General features: G+C 41.8%; 1 protein-coding gene across 1 annotated transcript in view; it reads left to right on the top strand.

Annotated features, from left to right (window-relative positions):
• LOC149317853 (AP-2 complex subunit mu) overlaps positions 1–17,431 on the top strand; it is a 38,448-nt gene that overhangs the window by 10,125 nt on the left and 10,892 nt on the right. Inside the window, exons 2-4 of the mRNA XM_089508560.1 lie at positions 2,673–2,789; positions 11,874–12,139; positions 13,618–13,700. Coding sequence (XP_089364686.1) covers positions 2,716–2,789; positions 11,874–12,139; positions 13,618–13,700 — 423 coding nt within the window. The 5' untranslated portion in view covers positions 2,673–2,715. The remainder of the gene's footprint in view (positions 1–2,672; positions 2,790–11,873; positions 12,140–13,617; positions 13,701–17,431) is intronic.

Raw genomic sequence — 17,431 nt, 5'->3', positions numbered from 1 at the left:
CAAAATGGTGCTTCTTCCCATGGCACGGTTATGACGCCGCGAGGCGCCAATGGCACACTCGCGATGTCATAAGTGCCGCGCAACGTGCGGACGCTATGCGTCCGACATGTAATAATGGTGGCGCCTGTGTGTATAGGGCGCTGCCATTATTACGCCCCCGTCACGTGCTAGGGGTGAGGCCGGTGTGGACGCTAGGTCCCCAGCCAACCCCTAGCATGTGATGGGGGTGCCTCAAGAGCCCGATGTAATGGGCCCAAGTCCAGCATATTTTATAAATATGTCTTGTTTATTATCAAAGATATAACCCCCCTTTATCCTTACAAAACAATATATTTAATCGATAACAGTGTTATAAAAAGCTTATCTAAACTTTCTTTTACTAACTTATATATTTTTATAAAATTCCCTTTCACTTAAAGGGCCTCAGCTGAGCTTTACTCAATCCTATTAGAATAGATATATTGATTATAATAGTATATATGTATATATGTGGTTCCATATTATCTATACATGTAATCTGATTATAGCATACGTTTATATAGTCTTACACGATTTCTACTCTATTCATGTGTTTCTAATTCTTTCATTAAATCTTATGTGTTTGATTCAAATCCGTTTCTCTCAGTCGTTTTTACTCACAATGTCCTAGATGTTGCTTACTTCAGAACATGTTTCCAAGTATTTAGTTTGTGTAGAATCTGTTGATGATAGAAATCAGCCACAATGGCCTCAGCAAGTCCTTCAGGAGGCTAGGATATACCTTGGTGGGATTTGATGGCTTGATATTTGGAAAATGCCAACAGAATTTATGTGTTCTAATATTTCCTTTAAGTCAGGGGTTTACATAAGCATGTGTATACAAACTACCAGTTGTATAAATCCTACCAGTTTAGCAGACAATGACAGTGTAATTATTCCACAATTCAGTGTTGCCCAGAATTTGCGCAGCCTAATTGGACTGAGGATATTTTGGTTTAACTATTGGACATTGCCAAATTCTATAGGCTCTATCCTGTTTTACTTAAATAGACTTTAAACGTTACCACACATTTTGATTCCAGTGAAAACTCCAAGGACAATGCTTCTTTTCTCTTGTTCCAGAGAATAACATTCTTGGAAATATGAATCATCTTTGTGTGGGACAAATATTGGCAAGCAGGTTTCATGAACCCTTCTGGTGTGTAAAGCACAAGAGCTTCATCTGATGTAACAAGTCCTCGGATGTGAGCTCTGCCAGGTTGCTCTTTGCATTGGATTCCTTTCATTGATTTATTTTTTGCTCAGTTAATGAGTATCCTAGTGCAAAACACTTAGTCTGATCTTACAAGTATGGTACACATCACTTTCTCCTTCAACTGTGCGTGGCTTTTCAGTTTTCTGGCATCAACCCAAATGTCAATTCCAACTAGAAGAGGCCAGTTGAACCAGTTAGCTTTACATAGCGGTTGATACCACTCAGAAGTTGATTCTGCGAGTTTCTCTGTTGGGGCAAGCAACTGAAATTAAGTCTCTGGATGGAGATAGGCATCTGCATCAGACAAAGCAGTGGTTTGTGCAGGCTAATAGGGGTCAGTGCTTGTGGGGAGGCCGTTGTGCCTGCAAAGACTGTCAGTCCTCCACATTTGCGGCTTTGACTTTTGCAGCTCTGGTCATACACGGGTTTGTTTAATGTAGTCCTCCAGCACAACTCTGTGGTCAGCCAGATGTCATGCTGTAGATTCCTTGAGAGAGCACTTCTCTAGGCATTTGTATGTTCTCCAGCTCAATTCTGTGGTCAGCTTCTAGCAGATGTTGACCATGGATTTGGGCTGGAGGAACTAGAGGCACATTGTTAGAGATGAGTATATACTAAATTGGCCATTCATGCACATAAAGTAATTTGTTCTGTACACAGCAAAAATGTTCTTAGATTTGTATGGGTTTTTTGGGCTATGTGGCCATGTTCTGGTAGAGTTTATTCCTGTCATTTTGCTACCACCTGTGGCTGGCATCTTCAGAGATTGGTGGCATGGAAGTGAGTGGTGTATATCTATACTTTGTGACCCTTGGTTGGGAGGAAGCGATTTATATGTTAATTTGTGTATTGTTCTGGCCTCAGGGTGTCTATTTAGTTAATGACCTATTGTCTGCTGGGAAAACCCCTGAGCCTGTGTGGTTTTCTTTTGCATTTTGCTGGGTCTTGATTTTGGTGTGTTTCGTGACTGGTAGCCGAACTTTGCTAACTTGAAAGGTTTCTTCTTTTCTATTGAAGTTGCTCCACTCACTCCCATGCCAGCATTCTCTGAAGATGCCAGCCACAAATGCTGGTGAAACTTCGGGAATAAATTGTTCCAGAACATTGCCACATAGCCTGAAAACCCCACAAAAAACTATGGATTACAGTTGTGAAAGCCTTCGACTTCACAGAAATGTTCTTATTTTTCAGTTGAATGTTAGTATTTACTACAGATCATAACAAAAGGTTTTATTAAACCACCTCATTCAATATATAATATTACAGTGCCACAGGGGTCAATAATAGAGGAATATAAGCAGTTTACAAACCAATATTGAATTAATACAACCATATACGTGATAAGCTTATACTAAATCAACTGAGCTCTCAAAACTGTGTCATCCTTAGCCTATGCCCTGAACTCTACAACTGACAGCTCTCTCTCTTGTGTTTGTAGATCTGCTCTAAGCACCATGAGAGAAAAAGTGTAAGATACCATCATGATTGGAGGCTTATTCATTTATAATCACAAGGGAGAGGTTTTAATCTCTCGAGTCTACAGAGATGACATTGGGTAAGTATTTGACCACATCTTCATCCTGCTTTCATTCTGCACTCAAACCCAGTTTCTTGTAGTTTGTGAGCTGCTGCTACTCCTGCTGCTGCTTCAATTGTCTGCGCATGTAAAGACTGTTTGCCAGCCATTGCATCCCGCCTGTATCCTGCTTACATCTTCCATATGTCTTGTCTTGTGTCATTCCCAGGCAGTGGCCATGAAAGCAGCATTGGTGGAAACAGCTTTTCTTATATACTGCCTGGATTCTAGTATGCCAGGAAAACTTCTTCAGTAAGCTTATCAAACTGCTCAGAAGGTGATCACTCCATATGGTTGCATTTCCTCTTCTCTGAGTTTCTTAGTTGGGATCTGTCATCTCAGAACTTTTTTTTCACGTTTTGAGGCTTGTTTAATTAAGTGTACTTAATGACAGCATAACATTCATTTCTGGCCTGGAGAAGATAAAGCATATAAGGCAAGCTAATTCTATAAATACAGAACAAAAGACTTCAGCGTTAAAACGGGTATTATCTTTGGTCTGAAAGGAGGGTGCTGTAGCCAGATACTACTTGTTTGGGCTAAACTCAAGTTGTAGGAGGAAAGAATGAAGAAAATGATTAGTTTGTTAATGGGGGCGAGCGGAGGCACCTCTAGTTGTGGTTCTGCTCCAGAAGCCAGGATGTTAGTGCCAAACCTTCCTTTAATTTGGCATCTGGGTGTGTTTTCCCCTGAGCACTTATCTGCTGAAACAGAGAATAATCTAATTCGTACAACACCCTAGAAATATCTGCATAAGGGCTCAGAAACCAGTTTTGAGACTAGTGATGCCTCTCGTCCTTCCCTCCAGCGTGAGGTGACTAACTGATGCCAACATTGTAGAGTCCTAGGGCTCGGCCCAGTGAGCCATCTTGTAAGCTAGAAGTGGGCAGTCTTGGTTCCACAACCTTTTAGAAGCTGCACAGAATGCCAGAATTTAGAAATGCCCACTTCTAATTTTGCAAAGACATGTTATTTGATGTTAAATTGTACAAGAGAGCTCTCAAACTTCCATGAAAGGTGGATGTAGCCATTCCTAGAAGTTTCAGGTGAGGCAGCTCATCCTTTGTTTGTGAGAGGAAGGTAGAAGGGGGGATACTGGAGGGTCAACAGCTGGGGGGGGATGCTTGTAGTCCCATGGCTGTACTTTGCCCACTCCTTATTTTAAGTGACAATTGCTCAAGGAGTGGTGGCCCATTCATTGTTTTGCTTGTCAAGACTCCTGTGCCTTCCCTGTTTCTGTGCCGCTGTCCCAGTTGTGGATTGTGTTTTAGTACAAACTGTGGGGATAGAGCCACATGAAGCCTTTCGGTTGCAATTCTGTGTTAAACAAAGGGAGTGCCGAGCTACAGGAATGGGTATCCACATGACACTTTGAAATACCAATTAAACCAGAGGACTGGATAAATGTTCAAACTTAAAGGTTTAATCCTGTATCATCACTAATATATAGCTGACCAGCTCTTTTTTCAAGGAACTGGCCCAGTTTGTATCTTTTTCTGTTGCCTAATCTTTTGACAAATTGACAGTCTACCATTCAGATCTTAGCTGCATGGGAAATTGCTCTTGCCTATATCTTAGCAGTCGTCTTTTTTTCATTTAACTCATCTTCCTGTATCCTTATTGCAGACGGTTGACTAGTGAATAGTCTTGGTCATAGTTCCTGCCTTATTCTTGCTGCTCTGTTTAGTCTCTAACCTTTTTTGCTGTGTGTTAGGGAAGAAGAACCTAGAACCCTTAAGCGACGGGCCAGTCCCTTAAAAACTATTGCTGGGAAATACTGCTACAACACAAACTGTCCTTTTGAAACACATCAATGATCATCCTAAAATATTCTTCCTACTATTAAAGTAGGAAAACAGATAAGTTTTTAGAATATCTTTGTCTTGTTTTCCTTATGGGTATCTTAGAGCTATTTTCCCTTCAGTCATGTCCTAATGTTTTCATACCAATCGTAATGTAAAGTCTGTAGGCTTGATCATTTCCATTTAAGTTTCACTTAATGAGGTATTTCTTCACTCCATGAAGAAGGCACACTGGAGGAGATTGTGTAGCAACTATGTAAAGCAAAGTTTCTAAGTTTGGGGGTGCAGAGCTCACAAGCAAGCTATTCTAATAGCTTAAACAACCTTTCTACAAATCATTTGAAATACAGCTGCATTCCACTAGTTAAAAAATAATGGAATAAGAAGGATTCCACAGATGTGGAAAAGGCAACTCACCGTGCTACAACTGTAGAATTGTGTTCTGTATCATAATAAAATGCAAGTATCTTCTTGAGATTAAACCTTTGATTTGACTTGAGACCCAAAATACACTGCAGAAATAATCCAGTTTAAGACCATTTTAACTGCCCTGGCTCAATGCCAGGGAATTCTGGGAACTGTAGTTTTGTGTGAACTGTCAGAGAGCTCTGGTGCCACGATTGCCAGGATTCCCTAGCACTGAGCCAGGGTAGTTAAAACTGTCTCAAACTGGATTATTTCTGCAATGTGTTTTGGACCTTTAGATATCTTATTCTGGGCTATTGTGCAACCAGTTTATGAAGCATGTCCAGCTGTAGGATATATTCTTCAAAGTACCGTGCCCTTTATTGGCAAAATGCAATGTGAGCTGTGTGAAAACTCCTTGACTTTGACTTATAGCTTTGGATGTTTGGACTTTTAAGTCTAAGACTATAGCAACTAAAAACTAAGTATGGCTTCAAACTAGGAGTTAACATTAATTTGGTCCTTGCACATTTTGAGTAAGTTACAGAAGCCTTAATACTTAGCCCAGGTTTGTTGATGGCTGTTTCCCCATCACCTGTTGAGAGTTAATGTTCAAGGTGGGCAGAAGAAGAATCCTTAACAAAGTTTTGGGGAACTGTGCAACTGTGCTTCGGCTTGATGTCTTGGTAAACTTATATAGAAATAATCCAGAAATAATCCAGTTTGAGATCGCTTTAACTGCCCTGGCTCAGTGCTAGGGAATCCTGGGAACTGTGGTTTGTTGTGGCATCAGAGCTCTCTGACAGAGAAGGCTAAATAATGTCTCACAAAACTACAGATCCCAGAATTCCCTAGCCTTGAGCCAAGGCAGTTAAAGCAGTCTCAAACTGGATTACTTCTGCAGCGTGTGTTGGACCTCAGTGAGTCTTTTTAAGGCTGGATCCAATTAGGATGAAGTCAATGTTCAGTTTTTTTCTTACCTGCCAAGAAGATGAAGTTTTGTCAAAGCTCAGCTTGTCTGACTGACTTTATGCTTGGGTTCTCTCTGTGGAGTTGCAGTATGTGCCCTTCTGGATCCACAGGGGAGAAGTTTGTGTAGCACTTCCTACTTGGTGCCTAGTTATGTGTCACCTTTACTAACTTGGGCTCTCGGTAGCTCAGAGCTAAATTCTGGAGGACAAAGGTTGCTCATCTTCCTGCAGTAGCATGCCTACCTGCGTGCATGAGCTTGGAGTTTCTGTACAACTTGCTCAGCTGTTCTGTGCTGCCATCTTTCACTACATGATGCATCAGTTCTCCACCCAGAAGTGCCTTGTGGAAGAGGAATGGAAAAATGGGCTTAGTTCTGAGCTGTCTTGATGTTTCCATTTTATAGCACTTAGCTTCAGAGGAATTGAGAACCCATAACACTCATAGCCAGCTTCAGATGCAGCTTATGGCTTCCACAGAGGAGCATGTTCCTGCCTGAAATGTGGAGGAGAAACTTAGAATGATAGACTGCATGACTTCAGACAGGTGTTTTTTGGGAGGCGGAAGGTCAGGATATCTACAGGTATGGCTATGTCAAACTAGCTTTTAAAATCCAGACAGTCCTGAATACTAATGTCTGAGAATTGAGAGCATTATTCTGGATAGGTGTGTGTTCTTTGCATGAACCTGCATGCTGTAGTGATTTCAGTCTTGGACTAGACTTTGGGGAGACCAGGGTTCAAATCTCTGCACGGCCATAGAAACCCGCTGGGTGATCTTGGGCAAGTCACACACAGCTTTAGGGCAAATCTCTGAATAAATATTGACAAGAGAACTCCAAGTTGGAGTTGACTTGAAGCCACAGAACGACAACAAAAACATTGTGAAGGCCATTGTGAAGTCAAAGGCTTTCACAAAAACATTGCGTTGCACATGTATAGTAGAAGCAGGGGTAGCTCTTCGAAACCATCTATAGTAAAGAGTTGGAATATATACCAATCTCACAGTGGTCTTATGTATCATTACAGAGATAATATAGCCAACTCAAGATGTCACACGGCGGACATAGCCCTAATTGCCAATACAAAGTGTTGGTCATCACCTATAAAGCCCTACATGGCTTGGGCTCGTGTTACTTGACACGTTCCGCCTCTCCCCATACAATCTGCCCCGCACTCTCAGAACTACTGGGAAATGCTTACTTGAATATCCTAAGACGAGATTGGCATCAACTCGCCAAAAAGCATTTTCATCTGTAGCTCCCATATACTGGAACAAGCTCCTGGAGGAGATAAGGCTTAGTTCCTCTTTAGATGCCTTTAAGAAAGCCTTAAAGACCTATCTTTTCCGGTCAGCATATCCTTCTGATTCCCATTAGAAATTATTGTTTGTTGAAAGATGCTCTTTATGACTGACAGATGTTATTAATGTTCTTAGTTGTGATTTTAAGGATGCTTCTTTAATTATATGTACTTATGGTTTTACGTATTTTGTATTTGATGTATTGTACAATTGTATTTGATGGTATTGTGAACCGTTTTGATCACTGCGGAAAGGCGGTATATAAATAAAGTTTTTATTATTATTATTATTATTATTATTATTATTATTATTATTCTGAGCTGCAACCATTAGGCCATTAAAGCGCTGGGAGGAGGTAAAGTTGAAGGCTTTCATGGCCGGCATCCATAGTTTTTTGTGGGTTTTTTGGGCTATGTGGCCATGTTCCAGAAAAGTTTCTTCCTGACGTTTTGCCAGCATCTGTGGCATCTGGCATCTTCAGAGAATGAAGGGGGGAGGAGGCTTTAGTGATGACTAAACCTGCCTTTGGGCATTGCATTTCTCAAAACAGCTGCTGCTGTAAAAAGAAAACCTAGTTGTCAGCTAAGTCTTGGGTTCAACAGTAGTGAGAGAAATGTATATACTTGTCTGACATTTCTCAATATAATACTGCTGGTGGATTCTTTCTAAGCAGATAAAGTTTTCAGTGGCGGCCCTATAAGCAGCTCAGTAGCAACATGATCGTAATGTTATTCACAGGATGGTATTCTCTCTCGAACCTGTGACTGCTTTGCTGCCTGATATCAGTTTGGTTCTTAAAACAGCAGTTGTCATGGGGCTTTGGTCATTGGATGTGGCTCTGAAGTGACACCACTGCTGCATTCTTCTCATATGTAAGTGGCCTAATGTCGTGGGTTGAATTGCCTCTATGGGCAGATGTGGGATTTTTAAAAAAATCACTCCTGGTATTAAAGGACTGTCAGCCATGTCATCTCAGGAAAACCTCAGATTTTGTTGCACATATTACAATTTCTGTTGTTGTTGTTCTGTGGCTTCAAGTCATTTCTGATTTATGGCGACCCTAAACCAATCCTATCATGGGGTCTTCTTGGCAAGATTTGTTCAGGGGGGGTTGCCTTTTCCTCCCTCTGAGACTGAGAGAGTGTGACTACCCAAGGTGGGTTTCCTTGGCTGAGCAGGAATTGGGACCCTGGTCTTCAGAGTTGTAGTCCAACACTCAACCCCACTACGCCACGCTAATTGTATTCTTGAAATCCATATTTTCAGAGGTATACTCACTACCAAACTACTTTAACTTCTGAGTGTTGATGTTATAGGCTCCTGTGACTGACAGAGTCAGATTAAATTCCTGCACAACGGAGATCTCTTAGCATTTCAAAGAATGGTTTTAAATATATTCATGGATTGTATCAGATACATTTTTTAAATTGTCTTTGGCTTATTAAAAGGCATATTGTAGAGCTCTCCATTATATTTTAAGCCACTGTGAAAATGAGTTACATTCAATAGTCATTTACAGTCTCCCATCTATTTTCATGGAGGATTCCTTCCAGACCCCGCCCTGCAAAAATGGAGATCTGCCAGTATTAAGCCCTGTTGGCTTGAATGGTGGTGTGCATCCCATTTTAAGTCCCTCTGTTTGCCCCTCGCGAGTAAGCGAGGGACGCAGATCATACTTGTATGTGATATTTGTAGCCAGGTACAGAAAACCCTTTGAAATTCATGGGGGGTCACTATAAGTTGACTAGTGACTTGAAGGCAGACACTCACACAGAACCATTACTGCCACTTTGAGTACATATCCCCTTGGATAGCTTTCAGGCACTTTGTCCAAAGCATAGCATATTTCCAGTTCTGTTATTTTAGGCCCAATCTGGGAAAATGTGTTTTTCACTAATATCGTAATTCAGTGTATTGAGTAGTCCAGCCAGCCTCCTAAGGATATCAGACCACGATGCTGCATTGAACATCAAAGGAAGTGTGAATTTGTATCTTAGGCAGCTGCTTGCAGTCTTTAAAAACAGTATTGTTCTCTATTACAATAACATAATGCAGCCATAACTTTTTTGAAGATGGCAGTGCTGTTTCTTCGCCATTGGATCTTCAGTTGATGTAGCAGTTAAAAACTCATCAACCCTGGAGGCAATGGCACTGTAGAAAGTGCTTTGGCACAGAGCACTTACATTTGGGAAGTGACCTCATCTAACTGAACTTGCAAAATCTAGTTAGATGTTTGCTCAGTTGTGTGTTCAAACACAGAGGAAAATGGCATACAAATAAAGTGGTATCTGTGTTGACCCTAAGACAGATTCCAAAGTCTGGATTGTGCTAAAAGCTTTAAATGGTTGTCCAGAAAGGCACAAATCTGTGGGCTTTCAAAATGGCATTTCTTTATCAGGTAAATCTATTTCTTTAAAAAATGCATGCCTTGGGTGGGGAGAGACAATGCATTGGTAGCCCAGCCAGCCTCCTGAGTATAGCAAGTTAAGGTCACCACTGTTAGATGTCTAGGCTTGTTATACTAAGATAATATTAAAATGAGAATAAGCATAAAGTCACGAAGACTGCAAGTTGTCTTCAGATGAAAGGAAAGGAAAGGAAAGGATCTACAGACGGTTAAATTATACTGTACTCCTGAAACTACAGCCTGAATAATCCTGGTCCTTCCAGGTACAAGACAATAAAATTTCTCCATTTGAGCCAGCTAAAGACTGTAATGAAGCTTCACTCTTATTTCTCTCTGGTGTGAAACCCTTGGGCTCCTTTGTAGGAAGTTAGCAGTGAATTCTTCAGGTTGTCAGGCCTGGAGATGCCTCTGGACGCTGGGTCAGAGAAAGTCAGTTGAAGCCTATTTGAACAGCTTTATCTTGGTTGGCATGAATAATCCTATTTTAAGGTAGTGTAAATACTTCTTCCTACACTGTAGCATCCCATTGCTAAACGGCTAAATTTAGTATTCTTCGGGACATAAAAAAATGTGCACCCTAGAAATAGAGCATTTACCTTTATTGGTAAATCCATGCCTCAAAAGAATTTTTCTTGAAAGCTGTTGAATACATGTGCCTGTTTCAGTTGTGTTGGTTTCTAGAAAGGGAATGTGGAAACCAATAACACAAAATTCTTGTCCCTTTTGCTTCTTGATACCTTTAAGCACATGGTGTTCGTGTTTCTGTGGCTGGCATAGAAATGACTGAAGCAAAACCACTCTTTGGTATAGTCCTCTGTCCCCTGTGTTTGGCCAAGTGCTCATCCAAACCCTGACTCCCTTTGGCACCATTGACAACGGGTGGCTTGTTGTTGCCCCACCAGGCAGCCTGGCTGATCTCCCAATACTGTTAAACTTGAAGCTCCTTTGCTGCCACTGCCTAGGTACTTAAGTACCATTTTGTACCTTTTTAGTGGGAGGGGGTTGCTGTCTGTTGTCTTCCTTTTTTTCCTCTTCAGTTTGGATTCATTGTGCTTTGTGTGTATGTGTGTTTTCTAACCTTTCTCTTGTTGCTGTCACTCCTCCTTTTCTTCGCTGGCGCCATTTCTGTTCATCCCATCTCATTGGCTGCTGTAGCAATAGGTAAGAGATTAATGGCAGGACATAATGGGCACTGCAGCATGGGGGAACCGATATATCAAGTCAAGTCAAACCGTAAGGGAAAGGACTGCAGTATTATACCAAAAGTGTATGTTGATGATAGTACAAATAGTCTGACTTGCACCACAAATGAACTCGTTGTTGCAGTTCAACAAATTAAAATCTAGAGCTGCTTATCTACTTGTTCAGGTCAGTGCGATCGTAATGGAACTGGTGTACTGAAATTTTTTGTATACCTCAGCCTCTTCTCATTTGTCTTGAGGTTATTGTACCTTAAGAGATTCATTACATAGCAAAACTTTCTAGATACAAAGGGTATTTTATTACCAGAGGTTCTCATTCACTGTGCAAGTAAATGTTAAGTAGTATACTATGGCAGTTACATGCATGATGAGAAATGGCACACTTTAGCACCTTCAAAGCATTAAACGGCTGTTATTTGCCAAGGCTGCTTTCTCAGAGCCAAGTGGTTAGATTTAGCCAACTAGGTATTAAAAGGACCAAATAAGTTAGCTAGACAAACTTCATGTATTGTATCATTCCTTATGGATAATCTATTTTACGTTCTGATCAAAGATCTCAAAAAGGTTCCTTGCCCTTTTAGGCAGCTTGTTCAGTTTCTGAACCTGATTGCTCCCTACTCCCAAAACCACAGTGTTGCTTAGAGCAGTGCTTTTCAACTTGTAGTACTTCACAGTTTGTCAGGTGCTGTAGATACCTTCAGTTGAAAAAGCTGGTTTAAAGCAGTAGTAGATCTGAGTTTCACATCTATTTAATACTCAGCTTGGTGCACTGTTGGCTGTATATTTAATCTGACTCAAAGCAAATCTTCTCAGTTCCAAGGACTAGACTAGATCAACATGCTAGTTCCTATGAACTAGATTTTTGTTTCTTCTACAGAGCTTCAAATAGACAACTTCGTAATATGGTTTGTAGCCCGGTGTTCCTAGTACCGTTGGCCTCTCAGTCTTGTTGTCCTACCATATTTCCATCCTACAGGCGGAATGCAGTGGATGCCTTCCGGGTCAATGTCATCCACGCACGGCAACAGGTGCGCTCACCTGTCACCAATATTGCCCGAACAAGTTTCTTCCATGTCAAGCGTTCCAACATCTGGCTGGCTGCTGTCACCAAGCAAAATGTCAATGCCGCTATGGTCTTTGAGTTCCTCTATAAGATGTGTGATGTGATGACTGCCTACTTTGGAAAGATCAGTGAAGAGAACATCAAGAACAACTTTGTGCTCATCTACGAGCTTCTGGATGGTGAGGATGAGCAATTCTGACTAAATTCTGGGAACTCGTTTAGTAAAAGGTGTCCAGAAATGACATTATAGACTTGTGGGTGCTTATATGGGATAGGGTGCATAGGCTTGCTTTGTCTTAGCAGACCCAGGACATACTGTTGTCCACATGCTTAGCCTTTCACTTGCTTTCATTTAATACTGAAGGCAGAATAAGCAGGTGCAGCTAGCAAAACTAAGAGATGAGTATAGCTCAATGCAAGCATTGTCTGCTGTTTCTCCTTGCCATATATTCTGTATTGTTGTCTGCAAAAATTTAAGGTGTGCAGATGACTTCTTACAAGTACATATCACTGGCAAATGTGAAGTTCTGGGGCCAAGATTTCAATGTGCTGTAAGTCACTTCATGTATAGAACTAAGTTGCAGACTTCAGATCCAGTATTGGATTCCATGATGGATCTTCATGGCATTAATACCTGTTATATTGAGTTCTTCTTCCTGAACAAAATTTGTTAAGATGGTACTATGAGAAGCTATTTTGTTACAAGTCTTATGAATTTGTCATCTGTTTTCATCTGCACATAAGAGATCATTTGTTACATCATTGTATGATTAGCTGTTCTACCCAATGCTTCTTCATTCTAGTATTCTTCTCCAGTTCTGTCATTTTTATACACCAGAAAATTTCTCATTTACTAATCTGGACATACTTGCTCTTATAAGAGCTGATGACAAGTTTCAGTTCAAAGTTACTATTACTCTCACTTAACTGAATAACAGATAGTAGTGTCATTAATGATGCCACAGAGGTTTTAGTAGACATTGCTTACCAACTTTATTGTGAACATGTTCTAGTGAGGTTCCAGGACTTATTGGTGTTAATGTTTTGGAATTCACAAGCATGCCTTCAGTTCTTAATGGTATTTTACAAGTCATTTCAGGAAAAGGGGGTTATGGGTTTATATCTTGCCGCAGGCTGAAGAAGAACCTATTCATAAGCGCAGCGTCATGTTGTATTAATATTGCAGATCTGGATCAGGATCTCGAGAGGCTAGCTCTTCTCTCTTCTGGACTGGGCAGCTAATGGCAGTTTTCTTTTCCCCAAGCTTGGCTGATCGGCCTGCCTGCCCTGCGACACTTGCTACTCTGCTGTTGTTTTTTTAGGTTTTGATTTTTATGCCATGCTCATGTGAAAATCAAAACCTAAAGAAAATGCTGCAAAGATAGATTATTCTGCTGCTGTTGGATTGCCCTGCTTCAGAGCAGGTTCCCTTGGATGTGTGGATTCATTCTTCTTTGAGTGTTCTTGTCACAACTCCTGTTGATTATAGGACAGCTTTACAATAGCCTCTGATGGGTTTGCTCTCTAATGTGCTAGGAATTGATGTTTAGAACCTATGAGTAAATTGTGTGCTTGATTGTCATGTAACAATGGTTGCTGTTTATGCACCAGTCTTTCTGTTATCACGTTTCTCTGATACCTTTTTACCCTTCTGTAGAAATCCTGGATTTTGGTTACCCTCAGAATTCCGAGACAGGAGCACTGAAAACATTCATCACCCAGCAAGGAATCAAGAGCCAGGTAAAGGCCAAGGGGGGTGGATGCATTGACTGTGCTCTATCAGTTTAAGGAGAAATATTCATCTTCAGAAGTAAGGAAACAACTGAATACATAAACCAAGTTGGCATAGGCAGTTCTTAGAGGTTGCACATCCCACCTCCTGCTGCATATATGCCATTTTCCAGAATAAACAGGTTCCTACAAGCCATTGAAATCCCCTTGGTCACCTTTGGCCTTCACTTGCTTTGTGGGGGTAGGTGACTCAGGTTGGGTTTAGAAGCATATTGTAATTGGCTTAAATATTAGCTCCTCCTTTCCCAGTTGCTGCCTACATCCAGACCTTACCATCATGTGTTCAGCTTTTAACTGACCCGTGTTCTGGATTGAAAGCTTGGATGTTAGTCACCAGGTAACCTTTGAGCCTGAGGTGTCAGCTTTTGCATTCTAGGTAAATCTCAGTGGTTTCAGCAATTGTAACAAAACAAGCATAAGTGCTAACTAAAGACTGTGACACCCTTCTACTAGACCTTTCTGACGTGAAAGAAGTCTTTCAGAGGAAAGACATTACACAGCATGTGTGGAAAGAAGAGAACACTTGGGTACAAGTAGTGCACATGCTGTACTGATCCTCTTGGGGACGATACTTTTTGCAGTGTAATTTGAAGCAGCAACTAGAACATCTGAACCTGCTGGACGTCCCAGTGTAGAGTATATGTAGTAGCTGAAGGGTGGGGGGGGCATTCATGAGTAACTGTTAGCTTTTTGCATCTGTCAGTGTATTAGCAGATGTATCTGCCATTATTTTCATAGAGGTCTGCAAGCTGAGGAAGGAGGATGACAACAAACAAATACTGGCTGTTCATAAGGGGGGCTTGTACAATCCATACTCTTCTCTGTGGAACTCTCTACATTTAAGTCAGGAGTAAATACAGAATATGAATGAGGGGGTTGGCTAAGCTGAGGTGAGTTTGCACCTTGGTCTAGTTCTGTCCCACTTGATGGTTCCCAAGTGTGAGCTGTTCTTCCTTTAGGGGATCACCTTATACCTCACATGGGAATAGATAGAGGGACGTTCTAGGCAACCGTAGGATCATGAGAGAGGTAAATGCTTCCTCACATGTTGACCAAACATGCCAGAGGTGTCCTTCTGTTCTAGACGCATTTAAACCAGCTTCCGGGCGGGCTATGGAGTTGAGACTGCCATGGTCGCCTTAGTCGATGATCTCCATCTGGGCATGGACAGGGGTAGTGTGTCCCTGTTAGTGCTTTTGGACATCTCAGCAGCTTTCTATACCATCGACCATGGTATCCTTCTGGAACGCCTGAGGGAGTCAGGTATCAGGGGCACTGCGCTCCAGTGGTTCCATTCCTACCTCTTGGGTAGATTCCAGATGGTGCAGCTGGGGAACGTCTGCTCCGATAAGAGGGCCCTTACATCTGACGCCCCTCAAGGAACGATTCTGTCCCCCATGCTATTTAACATTTACATGAAACCGCTGGGAGAGATCATCCGGAGACACGGGGCGCGGTGTTATCAGTACGCTGATGACACCCAAATATGCTTCTCTGTGTCTCCGACTGATGCAGTGACTAGGGATGGCATCTCTCCTCTAGATGCCTGTCTGGAGTCAGTAATGGGCTGGATGAGGGAAAACAGACTCAGTCTGAATCCAGAGAAAACAGAAGTACTAGTGATAGGTTCCCCTGGCCCTGGAAAGGAAATTTGTCCACTTGTCCTGAATGGGGTCACGCTTCCCCTGAAGGACTCAGTTCGCAGTCTGGGGGTGCTTTTGGACTCATCGCTCCACCTGACTTCTTAGGTGGATGCGACGGTCAGAAGCGCCTGTTATCAGCTTCGGCTGATACGCCAGCTGCGACCCTACCTAGGCCAGAGGGACCTTGAAACGGTGGTACATGCTCTGGTAACCTCTCGATTGAATTTCTGTAATGCGCTCTACATGAGGCAACCCTTGTACCAAACCCAGAAGCTTCAATTAGTACAGAATATGGCAGCAAGGCTGGTCACTAGATGTTCCAGGGCTAACCATATAACACCTATTCTGCAAGATCTACACTGGCTGCCCATTTGCTTCCGGGCGCAATACAAGGTGTTGGTTATAACCTATAAAGCCCTAAATGGCTTGGGCCCAGGGTACTTGGAAGACCTCCTCTCCCCGTACAATCCGCCCCGCACTCTCAGGTCGGTCAGGAAGCATCTGTTGAGGGTCTTGAAGACGAGATATACATCGACCTCACAAAGGGCATTCTCCATCTCAGCCCCGCAGATTTGGAACACGCTCCCCGACGAGCTCCGTTCCGTCACCTCCCTAGACCTTTTTAGAAAGAAACTCAAGACTTTTCTTTTTCAACAGGCTTTCCCCCATGTATCCTGATATTGTTTTCCCTCGATATGCACATGGTTTTATCCAGCTAGTTTTTATTGGGTTTTAATAATTGTATGGTTTTAATTGTAATTTTAGTAGTTTTATCATTTGATTATGATTGTAATATGTTATGTTTTATTTTGAATTGATTTGTTTTGTTCTGTTGTACACCGCTTTGATCTATTTTGGAAAAGCGGTCTATAAATAAACTGTATTATTATTATTATTATTATTATTATTATTATTATTATTTTGAAATTATAGACATTTTGGAATCCCCCCTCTCCCCCCAATTTTCTCTCAATGTGATTTTGGTAGAAGGGACTTTTGGGAAAGATACTGCTGCTGCACTGGTTCTAGTGAATGTTTCTCCTTTGAATGTTTTCAGAAAGGGGATAAATGTCCCATTTTGTTGTCTAAATACCGCTGTTAGTTTGATGATTTGGCCCACTTAGAACAGCACAGCTTGTGTACAACTCTGTACATGAGTATCTTTGCAGCCTAATCTGCAGGACATTAATCCAAAAAGTTTGAACAGACTTTACAGTAAGTATGAACAGGGCTTCCACTACTCAGCCTCAGGGAAGAAGCCATGAATCCCATCAATTTCCTCATGGTTGAATGCTTTGGGGCTAGTTTTGAGGCCTTCAGCCCCATTTCCTGGTAGATGTTTTCTTTTTGAAGAAGTTTATAGGGCCAGATGTGAAAGCTGTTTTCTACAATTTTGTAACTGCGCAGGAAAAGGGTGTTGTCTTTTTACAACAGGCTAAAGTTGCTGAGTATGAGAGATGATTTGAGGATTTCCTTCCACCAGTATTCCTGTTTAGGTTGCCATTCACTCAGTTCTGTATATGAAAGTGCCACGTTGCTAGGCAAACATAATTTCTGGAATGAAAATGCCTGTTTCAGTGCTGCTAATTTGCATTTCTGAATTAAAACACATGTTAAAATGGAGAGACCCAGAGTGCATGAGTTCTTTGAAAGGCCTGGTTGAGCAGACAAGTCATCTACTGGTATCCAAAAGATCCATGGTAAATCTCTTAGGGAAGGTTTGTTAGTGTGGTTCCCCTGACGCAGATGAGCAATATGGAGCTAGAAAAGAACAGTGGAGGCTTTGGTTCAGATCCCTGCTTGGCAGGTGGTTTGAGGTCAGTGTCTGTAACTGAGGTCAGGCTAGTTGAAAGGATCAAATGGAGTCATCCTAGATGGGATGTACTCACAGCTGTAGCCTGTCTTATTCGGAGGCGTGCAGTGCAATCTGCGATTGGTGGTGGCAAGGCTGTTCAGTCTTGCTCTGGTTTTATTCTTCCAGCCCCTGTGGTGTTGGGCTTGCCTGATTCTACCAAAATCTGGTCAACTCTGTCATTC

The sequence above is a fragment of the Sceloporus occidentalis genome, unplaced genomic scaffold (genome assembly GCF_023333645.1).
Source record: "Sceloporus occidentalis isolate IW3139 unplaced genomic scaffold, rSceOcc1.0.p SCAF_2, whole genome shotgun sequence".
Classification (NCBI taxonomy): domain Eukaryota; kingdom Metazoa; phylum Chordata; class Lepidosauria; order Squamata; family Phrynosomatidae; genus Sceloporus; species Sceloporus occidentalis.
The sequence above is the reverse complement of the archived record's forward strand: the minus strand, read 5'-3'. Positions and strand labels throughout refer to the sequence as shown.